The following is a 13417-nucleotide window of genomic DNA, read 5'->3' on the forward strand; positions in this document are numbered from 1 at the left end:
TAATAAAAAACCATTGTTTTTTTAAAGTGGAACTTTCATTCAGAAAATATTTCAGTTCATTTTCAACACCAAAATATACATTTTAAACAAAAAGTAAATTTTCTACGAAATAGTTAAGTTTTCAAGAAAATAGTATAATAGCTGAATTTCTAAACAAACAGTTGTATTTTTATCGAAACAAGATTCAATTTCTGCTAAAACAGGTAAATATTCTCGGTAATATTTTCATTCTCGTTATCGTTCTCAAAGTAATATAACCGGCTCAGAACTCTAATCATGAAAGATTTTTTTTAAGGAAAGAGGGGGGTTCGGAAAATTTTACAAATCCTTAAAGGGTAAAATTTAGTGTAAGTTTCCTCTTTCTAATTATTTTTGTTTAAATATGTTGAAATTACTTGTTATACTATTATAAACAATTTGTATTATATCACACATATCATTATTTGTCCTTTCATTATTTGACTCCTTTCTCGCTATTTGCATTAACATAAACGTTTAAGCAACAAAATTTTAAATCGGGCCACATAAATCTCTTGAAAAAATCAATGCTTAATTGTTTATAAAAAAATTAAAGATCGGTAAAAATTTGCAATTTGGGCTGTTAATTCTGATACTGCAAAATAAAGTACAAATTTTATTTATTGATAACTTTAATATTCGCTTCCTATTTTGAATTAAATTTTATGCTTAGTTACCTTGAAAAATCTAACTATCATCTCAATAAATTTATATTATTACATATTTAAAAAAAGCACAATTTTGTTATTTAAATTTTATGGAAATTTGTGTCGTTTTTCCATAAATTGAATGTGATTGATTTCAATGTTATTTTGTATAATTTTTTTATTCTCAATGTTATTTTTTGTGATAAAAACAAAAACTAATTCTCTTCTCAAAAAATTATTAATGACAAATTTGTATATTTTTTTGGATGAACAACTTCTGTTTATTCAGTTTTTTCATAGCTTGTGTCGTTTGTCCAAAAATTTAATTTTTAAAATTTTTATGATTAAAACCAAATCTTTCTAATTATTTCTTTCTTCATAGCTTGATTCGCTTATCCGAATTATCTTTTTAATTTTTATTTAATTTCTTACGATTAAAACAAAAAATATGTGTTGAATAAAAAATTTGTACTTCTTTTTCAGATGAACACTTTTTTTCTAATTATTTGTTTTCGTACCTCGTGTCGTTTATCCAAAAATTTGATTGAAAAAATTTTTAATTTAATCTTTTACGGATAAAACCAAAAGTTTGCGTTGTATGAAAAAATGAATTATAACACATTTTTTGCTCTTTTTTAGGTAAAAGACTTTTGTTTATTATTTTTCGTAGTCTGTGTCGTTTGTCCAAAAATTTAATTTTTTAATTTAATTCTTTACGATTAAGAAGAAACTACGCGTCCCATGTAAAAATGACTACTAAACAAATTTGAAGCTCTTTTTTGGATGATAGACTTTTATATAATTTTTTTCGCATCTTAAAACGTTTGTTGACAAATTAAATTTTTTATTTTTACTGTTTTTTTACGATTAAAACAAGAACAACGCGCCCTATCAAAAAGTGGGTAATAAAAAATTGGTAGATCTTTTTTGGGTGCACCTTTTTTTAGTCATATTTTTTCGTGTCCTCTAAAGTTTGACAGCAAAATGGAATTTTTCATTATTTTTCGTGAGATCAAAATTGGAATTTTAGATTTTGCAAGAAAATAAAACAATTTTTTATGATAATCTTGTAGGGCATTCAAAAAGCAACGTTTTTCTTTACTTTTTTTTAAATATTGTGTCTTTAAGTTAAAATTTTTATTTTATTTTCATTTTGAAAATTCTATTACTCTGATGATCTTCTTGTTACCGAAAAAATTATTTCTCCACAGAAGAAAATATTATTAATTTTTTCAATCACCGCAAATTGTCTGTGGCAAAAAATATCAATCTTGAGATTCTTTATCGCCGACATTAGTTTCTGAAAATAATAATTTTTCACAATTTACAGGATAAAAAAAGGTTGAAAGAAATAAAAATTGTTTAATGAATCGGTAAATATCTTAAACAATGAAAAAATAGTTTTAACATTTATTGTATATTGTTGTATTTTGAGTTTTAATTTCTTAAAAGTATTTACGAAAACAGTATAACTATAAAAATGTACAAATATTTCGAATATTGCAATGAGTTGATTTTAAAATAAGACGTGCAGATGATTTATTTATTTAGTATTTATTATTAATTATTTAATTTTGTGCCGGAGATATTTTGTGTAGAAAATATTTTGTATCCGAAGAAAATTAAAATTATTAGACAATATTAAATTCTGTGTAGGAAATATTTTCTGGAAAAAAAATTATGTGTGACATTAAAATAAAAAATTAAGAAAACTTCTTAAAAAATTTCATATTTAAATAACGACTATTCGTACCGAAAATTCGGTGCAAATAGCTACAAAAAAATTTAGAATCTCTTCAAGAATTGTGAAAGGCTTCAAACGAATAAAAATATTTTCTTAAAATTCCTAGCAAAATTGAAAATTATTTTTCATGTTGAAAAAAAGTTTTAAGAGAATATTTAAAATGATTTTAAAAGATATTTATCGAATCTTCCCTACAATTCTTATAAAATCTTGCAAGTTAAAAAGTTTTCCCTAAAATCGTCCAGATTTTTTTGAAAATTTTATTAATCTTTTAAACCCTTTTTCAATATTCTATTAATATAATTTTTCAATATGGAAAATCATTAAAAATTTTCCTGTGAATCTTAAAAAAAATAAGTCCTATCAAAACTTCTGAATATCTATTAAAATTACTATTAAAATTAAATTAATAAAAATTAAAATCTATTAAAATTAAAATTTGATTTCAACATCAAAACAATTTCACATACAAAAATTGTAATATTCAGAGTTTAAAAGCTCTTCGAAATTTTAACTATTTCAGGCTTTCTTGGTGAAACAATTCATTTTCAAATTGTTTACTTTGAAATATTTGGTTTCAGTTCACTCTTAATTAATAAAAATTCAAATATTGCTAAATAATCAATAATTAATCTTTCTTTTTAATTAAAATTTTTAAATCAAATGGGTTAAAAATAGAAAATTTAGACTGAAACAATATTTTAAATTTAATAAAAGCCTTTAATTACGAATATATTATTATGAAGTTACTTTTAAGGTGAAAATAGTTTATAAAATTTAAATCAGACGTTCACATTTTTTAAATGAATAAGAATTTCGAATTGAAACCGTTTAATTTTTAACGTTAAACTCTGGAAATTCTTGAATTTTGAACGGATCTAGAATCATTTTGTCAAATCAATTATTATTCACTTTTTAATACATAAAGTACAGATCTATAAAATATTATTTATTTATATGTACAGTTGATAAAATAAAAATGTTTTTTTCTTATCAAAATGTGTCAACTTCAAACGCTTTTAACTCTTAATTGTTTAATTCTTCAAGACAACATTTTTTAATTCTTTAAATAAAAATGTACGCTTCTAAATAAAAATGGAAAATTTAAATAATTGCATCATTGAAAAAGATAACAATTTAGTAAAATATTTTAAAAAACTGTTGAAATAGAACTTTGACAGATTTGTCTTCTAAAAATTTGTAAAATTCCCAGTAAAAAAAATAAGTTCACTGTCATTTTCCACCGAAACCTGGAGATTTAAACTATTTAAAGAAATGCCCAGTAGTCAGTTTTTCACAGAAAAACAACACCTCATAATGACAATGTAAACAAAATTAATTATTTAACCGTCGATAATTAAATAACCTTCAAAATTGGAATACTTAAAAAAAAACAATTTGTTTTGAGGGTAAAAGAGAGTTTAAAAAACAAAGCACAGAAATTAAAAGGATGGTTAAGATCAAGAATGTTCATAAAATGGGAAATTCGTTTAGAAAAGCCCGATCAGCTGATAGGTAGTTTATAAATACGTGGCGTGTGTTTCTAAATTTACGACAGTGATTTTTGCGTAACTTCTCTTCTACGAGGCGTCGGCAACCTGTCATCTCAACAAATATCGCTCTCCCAGTCAATCTTATAATTTCTGGGGATTCAGGAGAATTTTGCCCTCATTTTAAGCCACAAAAAAAGGATAAAGTATATAAATTTACCTGGGTTAGGTTAGAACCGTGATAGAGAACATCGTGAATCGCTTGCAAATTGAAACTTTCCTCGACTTTAGTGAAAGGACAGTAAAGTAAATGAGCTGTCGCTACTAGAATAATTAATTGGTCCATTTTAGCATTCGAAAGAGACTATCATTTAGTCATAATAACACACTGAAGACGATTATTATTATTAGAATCGAAAAAAAAACAACCGACTTGTGGCCACGGCGGCGGCACGTCGTCTGCTAGACTCAACATCAGTGGCGGCGCTGCTATCAATTTAAAAATGACTGAGGGAATATTTAAAATTCAAGAGTTTTTTAAACAAATTATTATTTATTATATAAACCTAATGATCTCAGATTTATTTATTGTTTCCCCATTAAAGATACTATGTTTCCGCTCACTTTTTGGTTGTTTTTGGTGTCGCGACTTTTTCTGGCATGTCAATATGACAGTTTATTAGTATACGTCAGATTGAAATCTTCTAAAAATCTCAATATTTGTTTTCCTTGACTTTCAAGCTATTAATGTTGCTCTTTAGATTAAAATGATTGAATTTTAAAAATTATGATTCAAAGTTAAAAAGTTAATTAATTTTATGATTAAATAAATAAAATGATAGTGAATTAAAATTTATTGAAGAATCTTTCAATTTTTAAACAGTGATGGGAATCGTTTTTAAAATTCTTCGACATCATATAATATCAAATAAAAACTTGATACATAATTTCCAGTTTAAAGGATTTGTAATGAAAAAATATGAAACTAAGTGCCTCCAGAATAAATTAAAAACAATAAAAAAACTAACTTAACTATTTGAATGAAAATTAACTTCTTTGTTAAGAATACACCTTGCTAGTTTAAAAATTTATATCCTTAGTAGAAAGTTAAACTACTCAATAAAGATGCATTTTTTGTTGTTTAAGATTAATTATTTTAATTGAAAATTCAACTATTTGGTCAAAAATTCCATTTTTATTGTCGTTAAAATTTGTTATATTTTTTGAAAAATTCATACTTTTGGCCTGAAAATTCAACAAGAAAGTCAACTAGATGGTAAAAAAATTCAACTGATTTTTCTAATTTTATTTTTTAAATTGGAAATTTAGTCTTTTATTGATAATTTCATTGTTCCATTTTTGAATAGAAATGAATCTTTTTAGTTTAAAAATTTAACTATTTTGTAGAAAATGTATTCAACTTTTGTTGAAAAATCGTCATTTTTGGGAGAAAATTAATCTTCTTAGGTGAAGATTTCACTATTTGGTGCTCTTTGGTGGTAAAGTAGCTTGTTAGGTAAAAATTAAATTATCAGAGATAAAATAAAATAATAGAAGATGCGTTAACAAATTTTTAAAATGAAAATTTAGCTATTCCATTTCTGGTTAAAAATTGATTTTTTTGTTAGCATAGAAATTTAACTATTTCGATGACAATCTATGTATTTTGTGTGAAAATTTATATTTTTTGATAGAAAATTAAGCTAACCTGAAGATTCAATTACTTAGTTAAAAATGTATGTATTTTTTTGAAAATTTCTTTTTTATGTTAAGAAATAATTTTTTAAGTTAAAATTTATATATTTCGTTAAAAATAAATATTTTGGTTGAAACTTTATATTTTTCGGTTTTAAATTCAATTTTTTTGCATAGAAAACTAGAATTTTGGTAAAAGATTAGTTTTTTTTTTTAATGAAAATTTAACTATTCAATTTGTAGTTAAAATTGAGACTTCAATTTTTTAAATTCAAATATTTGGTTTAATATGTATATAATTTATTGAAACTTTGTCTTTTTTGTTAGAAAATTTATCTTCTTGGTTTCAAATTTAACTGTTTGGTTAGCAATGTATGTATTTTGTTGAATCTTCCTCTTTTTTTTAATAATCTTGTTGGTTGAAAATTCATCTTTTTTACTTGAAAATTCTATGTTATGGATGAAATTATTTTAGTTTATTGACTAAATAAATCTCTTTTTTGAGAATTCAAGTATTTTTTTAACAATTCATATTTTTTGTTTCAATTTCACTGTTTTTTATTTTAAATGAAAATACTTCCTTGGGTAAAATATCAACTATTACATTTTTTTAATTCATATTTTTTGTTAGGGAATAAAAAAAAAAAGCTGACAATTAGCGGGCTCAAATCTGTCAATGAAATTAATGTAACATATACATCATAATATAATTTTTAATGTTACAAAAAATGGAAAATATCATGAGCACAAAATTCCATATTAGAAACAATGGAAGAAAATAATTTATTTGAAAACCATCATTCTCTTAACATGTGTACCATTTTTACGTGTGTAGTAAACGATTTATTTGAATTATTACGATATCTTCTTAGTCCAAGGTCCACTTCTAGTTGAATTCACACATGCGAAATTGTACGCAATTACGCGGGAACAGAATTAATAAAATATTTTCTTGATCTAAGAAAATATTTTCTGATTTGAGAAAATGTACTAGATTGATTCAATGCTGATTTTTTCCTACTGTCTCACACTAATAGTGTAATGACGAAAAAAGTTAAGTTAAACAAAATTAAATTAACCTTTAAATATATTTTTTCAATTCGTCCGAATATTTTTTTATTCTGGAAAATTTATTTAAAAAAAGAATAACAGTATTAAAGTATCAAGTAGACGTTATTTACTATTTAATTTGTTTATTTATTATAATAATTATCTCAAATAGTATTGTATGAATAGATAAGGCAGAGTCTCAAAATGTAATTAGTGGTTTTATCTTGTATAAATATAAAAATTATTTGTTATGTGATTCGTGCGAACATTTAATTAAACAGTATACTACAAATTTGCTACCCTGGTGAAAAAAAAGTTTTACAAGAAAGTACCAAATTTCTACAACTGTACTTTTTTGTTAAAAACTACTTTTTTGTAAAAAAAAATCACAAAATTTAACAAAAAATGCAGTTAAATACATATAGATAATATTTTTCTTGTATTTTCTTGTAGAAAAGAAAAAAAGTTAAAAATAAAGAATAAGTTTTTACAGTTTGAAAATTTGTATAACTTTTTATTAACATGTTTTTTACTTTCTTTTAAAAATCTATGAGACATTACAGAAGACTATTGGACTATACATTTTTTGAATTTGGTTGATTGACGGCATAAAAAACATTTTTAATTTCACTTAAAATATTGTAGACAATTACAAATCATTCCAAGAAATACAAAATTTCACAAAAGTTGAAATTAAGGGAAAGTAGTTAAACAAATATAAACGTTCAATTTAAACTTTATAAACTATTTTTAAATTTAAAATAGTTTTAAATTAATAATTAGGTAATATTGTTTTAATCGAATATATCCCATTGCTAAACATTTAATTTGAAATTGTTTAAGTAATGAAGATATCTTTTGAATATTTAGAAATATTTTAGATTTCATTTGAAATGATCAATTACAAATCAAATATTAAATACCAAACAATTTTAAACTGAACTATTTCTAACAGAAAGCCTTGAATCGTTAATATCTCAGTGTCTTAAGTTTAAACTTTAAACGTTACACATTTAATTGTTCTATTCAACAAATATTTAATATGCAAGTGAAATTATTTAAATTGGATGAGTTAATTGAAGAGATATTTACAAGTTTTGAGAACATCCAAAATTAATTTAATATTTAAGAAAAATTTCAAAAATAAATATCTAAATTTAGATTGTTGAATATTTTGAAACTTAATTTTAAAGCTTTTTGAGAATCTTTAAAGGTTTCAAAAAATAAAAATAAATGTCTTAAGTTTGCTGGGAAAGTTTAAAATGATTTTAATTTTGAAAAATGAATTTTCAGAGAATGTTTAAAAAGATGAATTTTTTTGGATCAATAAATGACAATTGAACAATTATTAGTTTGAAACATAATCAAGTAAGCTTAATACATTTAGAAGTTTTGAAAAGATTCGAAAATAATTTAAAATTTGAAAAAATTTCAAAACATTCAAAACACAATATAGATTTTTAAAAATTTCGAACACAAAATTTATACGTTTTTTTAAGCATTTCAAAATGTTTACAACCCCTAAAAAACTAGCAGTAATTTTTGTTTGAAAAATTAATTTCAAATTAATATACAATAAGATCCCCAAAATATTCAAAAAAAGAATCTGGATGACTTTAACGTAATTTTTTTTTACTTTTGTAGCATTTTCAAAAAATTCGAATTCGGAAAAATTTGAGTTCCAAGATAATAAAATTATTATTGACAATTTTGTTTTGTTTAAGTTAGGATTATTTAAAAATGCTGGATAGGAATTTAGTCAAAAAATTGTTAAAAAATTATGACTTTGGAAACAGTTTGCGACATGAAGATAAGGATCGATTAAAAAATTTTGTTCGACTTGATTTTTTATCCAAAAAATCGATTTTTTTTGCACCATTACGTTTCGAGTTTTCAAAAAATCGTAAAAAATGTTTTTCATCATATCAAAATCAGGAGTTTAGTATTTTTGAGACATTCTCGCACCTTGAATTCCATAAAAAATTTGTTTGTGCAATTTCTATTATTATGTTATTTTTAACTAACAAAAATTTTACCCACAAAAAATTTTCAATAATCTTTTGGTACATAAAAGAGTATATTTCTACAAAATAATACGAACTTTCAACAAAATCAATTAATTTCACTAATAAATAAGGGACTTTCACTGATTTACCATTAAAAAATAGCTGCATAAATTTTTACTGTTTTAAATTCATAGAAACCAAACAGTTGAATCTTGAAACAAAAATGTTTTAATTTCTATTAAAAGAAATAAATTTTCAAATCATAAAGATGAATAATTAACTATTTATTTATAACTAAATAGCTAAAGCAAAGTTGAAAATTCAAAAAATAAATTAAACTTTCTAGAAATTATTCAAGAGAATATAGTTTCAAGCAATAATAAATTGTTTAAACAAGTATATTTTTTTGGCTTGCATTAATTATTACCTCACTAAGTAAAAAAATGGACAAAAATGCACAAATTTCAGAAAAAACTACTAATATCTACCATGAATATAGAAAAATAGTTTTAAACTATAATTATTTGTTAAGAAAATATTTTTTGCGAAATTTCATTAAATATTACCTCACTGGAGGTGAAAAATGAACAAAAAGTTAAAGATTTTAGAAAAATCCGCGGCTTTATAAGTTTATTCTAGAAGAAAATAGCTGAAAACAATAATAAATTGTTTCAAAAAATGTAAAAATTTATTCATCAGTAGGAATAAAACAAACTTATGTGGGTGATATTTGAAAAAGAATGATTTATTTGTATTCTATAATTAATTGTGAAATGAAATATTAAAGTTCAGTTTTTTGATTGTTGATTTGAACAAATTGAAGGCGATAGCTAAGAAAATTCGAAAAAAAATTTCCACTGGATTTTTAGACCACCTTTTTCCTTATAGAGGAAGCTTTGTGATGGTAACAATTTCGAATTTTGTTTTCGGCACGTGTACAATGTTTTAAAAATAACTTTTTTTTTTACAGTAGAACTATTTTCATTTTTTTTTCTTTACATAAAAGATTCTTTGACTTGAGAAAAATCGACACTTACAACATTAATATTTTTTAAAGAAAAGTAAGAAAGTTATGGTTGTTTGTAATATTTGAAAAATTTGTTTTTTAAAGTAAATTTTTTTTCATTAACATAATGCAAAATTGGGGAAAGAATTGAGAAGAATCCTTGATACGAAATTAATTGATTGACTTGTATTTTTATGATTATGGGTTAAAATTACTAACAAAAATGGACTAATTTTAAAATCCCTTATAACTGATATAATTTAAAATAAAAAAGATATTAATTTTAAAGCCTTTAAATATAAAAGTATTCCAGTAATTCTTGTACAAAGAATTTAACATAAACATTGAAATTTTTAGTTGAAGTATACTCATTCTGACTTTGGTCTTATTTTCTGGTGTAATTAAGTGCGACATGATAAAAAAATGTCTCAAGAATTAATTATATGATTTTTTACGAAGACATATTTCTTACGCAATAAGAATCTCATCTTTCATTATTTAAATGCTTGAAATTAAGGCTAGGAAAAAAGCAAACAATTTTGCTACTAGATATTTTAAAAAGAATGGCTTTCAGATCATTAAAATGAGACCACGAATACTTGATTGTACAACAGAAGTGTGTGACGTAAAAGTAAATGAATCTGTTCAGACCTATAAATCCCCCAACTCTAATTGAAAGAAACCGGAATCATTCAGATTGAAATATGAGATAACAGCTGTATATATAAGTAATTAAATGCTTTAGAAATTAATTAGTGGACTCTTGCGGCAATAATAAAATAAACGGTTTCATCATTGAAACAAGATGAGGCTTTTTATTTGCAGCCTCTTCTTCGCATTAGCGATTTTCTTTAATTTGATCGGTAAGTAGATAAATATTGTACAAACAATATCAATGTATTTAATACATTTGGAAACCAGCGACTGCTTTGTAAAATAAAGCATTCAGTAGAATTCAATATCAATTATCTGAAGACGTTCCAACATGTGCGAATTTGTTAGAATTTACTACAATCTGATCAAATCATTATGAATTGCAATTAAATTGAAGTAAAATACACTTTAATTTAGTAAAATTTATTAAAAAACAAAATTAAATTCAATTTTAATTGATAAAATTATAATGTCAATCTGAATATAGAGAGATTTAATCAAATATTTTTCATTAGGAATGCCTTGTGTTCCAATTGTTCAATTTGGTACATTAAAAAAATTCAATCTTCAATTTCTTTTAATTGCGCATATTAATTGCGCATATAATTGAGCTCTTCCTCGATTCGCCTCGCCTCCCACGCATGACCCTGCTTTCTCGCTTTGCCTCGCATTGCCAAACTCTGCCTCTGCGGCTAATATCTAATACCTACGTACTATTTACAATATTTACATTTTACTTCCTCTCGTAATTACAACTTTTCTTTTTCTTCCTCTCCATCTTACGTAACATCCCCTTCACCCATGCTACTGCCGATTTGTCCCCCCTATCATGCTTCGAAACCTCCATCTGTATCTCACTCCTTTCCATCTCGTCGTACTCCTCCAACCAGTGCTCTACTCTTGCATCTACCTTCCCGCACACTTAACATAATCCTCTTCTCCCTAGAAAGCCAGAACCAATTTAAATCGTTTATGCAACTAAATTTTAACCTTGCTACAAGTTCCTAACTTTCTTTCCTTCCTTTCTCACACACATATTGCGTTCTCTCCCTTAGCATGATCCACCCACAGTTCCACTTAAACAGTGACTCTCTTATTCTTTCCTCCCCTGCTGCCTTCTCTCTCTATGTAATTTTTAGTAACCATCTCATAAACCTTCCTTCCATCCTCGAGCATCCTTCTCACTTCATCCATCTGTAGTACATTCGTTCTAAAATACCTCTTCCTTTCAACCTCCATCTTCCCATCTCCTCTCCTGTTCTCCTTCTCCCACAAACACTCGACTCGACGCTCGACTCCCCGTTATAATCATAATATTCCCTCTTACTGTCTACTTCCTGAGAATATAATTGAACGTATTTCTTGACAGCTCCAATGTCCACTTTACATACCTCTCCTCAATCTTATTTATCTCCATACTTTCCATTTTCCCTTACAATTCCACTTCATAAAATTAGACACTTATCACTAGAAAGTGGAACAATTTCATTCTCCTTTCAAAATCATATGCGAACAACCTCTTTCTCAGCACCCACGCCTGCCTCATCGCCATATTTTCCCCTTCTTATTCTTTCTTTTATATGAGCATCCACTCCGACATTCCTCCGAAACAGGAAGCCCAGGTACACAAACTCTTTCACCTCTAGCACCTTCTTTCTCTTTCACTTCCACTAACCTCTCATATCCCTTCCAAATCCTTCAGTGAATGCTAGCTTACTTTCCACATCCGCTGTCAAAATCGTAAAAAGGGTTGTGCTATGCGGACACCATTACCTCAACCCCCTATCCATCCAGGTACCCTCCGAAATTCCCTCCCTTCCTCTCACTCTATCTTTCGTCTCTTCATATACCTCCCTTACCATCTCGATTAGGCCTCTCTCCACTCCCATCTACACCATCGCCTTCCACATCTTCCTCTTATGCACCGAAGGGAACGTGCCTTTGAGATCCACGAAAAGCGCGTGAGCTTTCCACCTTTTCGCTAATTCCCTATCTATCACGTGCTGCAGAATTTAGATATTGTCAATAGGGCTCTTACCGCCCAAAAGCTCGCATGCGTCTCCAGCAATATTCCTTTCCCCTCGACATCCTTCCGCAGCATCTCTGACAGCATCTCCTTAGCCACATGTATACCAAAGAGCAGCATTTCGTTCTCTATTCCGTCCAGCCCTGCTGTCTTTCACCTTATTAACTCCCTTATCTGTTTCTTTAACCTCTCGTCATTCAACTCCTTCATATCTGCCACCCTCGTTCTTTTTCTCCCATCATCTCCCTTCCGTAAATCTGAGCCATGAAACGATTCTTTAAAAAACTCCCTCTACTCCTTACTCCCTATCTTCTCGTTTAACCCCAATCTACGCTTACTGAACCTATTTATTATCTTCCACACGTCCCCCTCTGTCCTAACATTTCCCAACTCCTCTTCCAGACCTTTCTTCTTTCCTGTTATTTCTCCTCACACATCAATAGAAACCCCTTCCTCATTTCTACGTACTCCTCTGTTATCGCAGCACCCTCTTTCCACATCTTATACTTCCTCTTCACCTTTCCTTTTATCGTTTTGTATTCCCTGTCCTACCAAGGCTTGATCATGCCTAGCTTCTTCTTTCTGAATACCTTCTTGTTTACACAGCCTTTTACTTTATCTTTTAAATTGTGCAATATCTCTTCCACCAACTCTTCTTCAAAGCGTACCTTCCTTAACTGCTTCTGATACTTCTCTATCGTTTTTCTCATTCAGCTCATCCTTTTCCCTATCGACACTTCTTCTTTACCTTGCCTTTCGCTGCGTTCGCTCTTATCTACAACCATAAAGGCTGATGGTCTATGATGATTCTACACTTCCTTATAATGCAAAATTCTTCGTTTCCTTCCATCCTTGCTTATTCATGAATACATAGTCTATCACCGATATTCCTACCTTACTGACGTATGTGTATTCTCCTTCTTCGTCCTCTGTTACCATGCCATACGTCACAGCCCAGCTCCTATCCTCCATCCTGTCTCTTAAAATCTCCCCCTCCTTATTTATTATCTTATCTATCGATTTCTTTTTGAAACTCTTCATTCCGTGTGAAGGCTGCTTTCCATCCCCATCCTTGCATTAA

The 13417-nt window shown here is 27.0% G+C and overlaps 2 protein-coding genes across 3 annotated transcripts in view; one reads left to right on the forward strand and one right to left on the reverse strand.

Moving 5' to 3' along the window:
• LOC117172856 (dol-P-Man:Man(7)GlcNAc(2)-PP-Dol alpha-1,6-mannosyltransferase) overlaps positions 1–4320 on the reverse strand; it is a 32703-nt gene extending 28383 nt beyond the window's left edge. For both annotated transcript variants that reach the window (XM_033361117.1, XM_033361116.1), the window contains exon 1: positions 4120–4320. In XM_033361117.1, the coding sequence (XP_033217008.1) occupies positions 4120–4245 (126 nt within the window). In that variant the 5' untranslated portion in view covers positions 4246–4320. The remainder of the gene's footprint in view (positions 1–4119) is intronic.
• Positions 4321–10437: 6117 nt separating this feature from the next.
• LOC117173801 overlaps positions 10438–13417 on the forward strand; it is a 5223-nt gene continuing 2243 nt past the window's right edge. The window contains exon 1 of the mRNA XM_033362444.1: positions 10438–10519. Coding sequence (XP_033218335.1) covers positions 10462–10519 — 58 coding nt within the window. The 5' untranslated portion in view covers positions 10438–10461. The remainder of the gene's footprint in view (positions 10520–13417) is intronic.

The sequence above is a fragment of the Belonocnema kinseyi genome, chromosome 5 (genome assembly GCF_010883055.1).
Source record: "Belonocnema kinseyi isolate 2016_QV_RU_SX_M_011 chromosome 5, B_treatae_v1, whole genome shotgun sequence".
NCBI lineage: Eukaryota > Metazoa > Arthropoda > Insecta > Hymenoptera > Cynipidae > Belonocnema > Belonocnema kinseyi.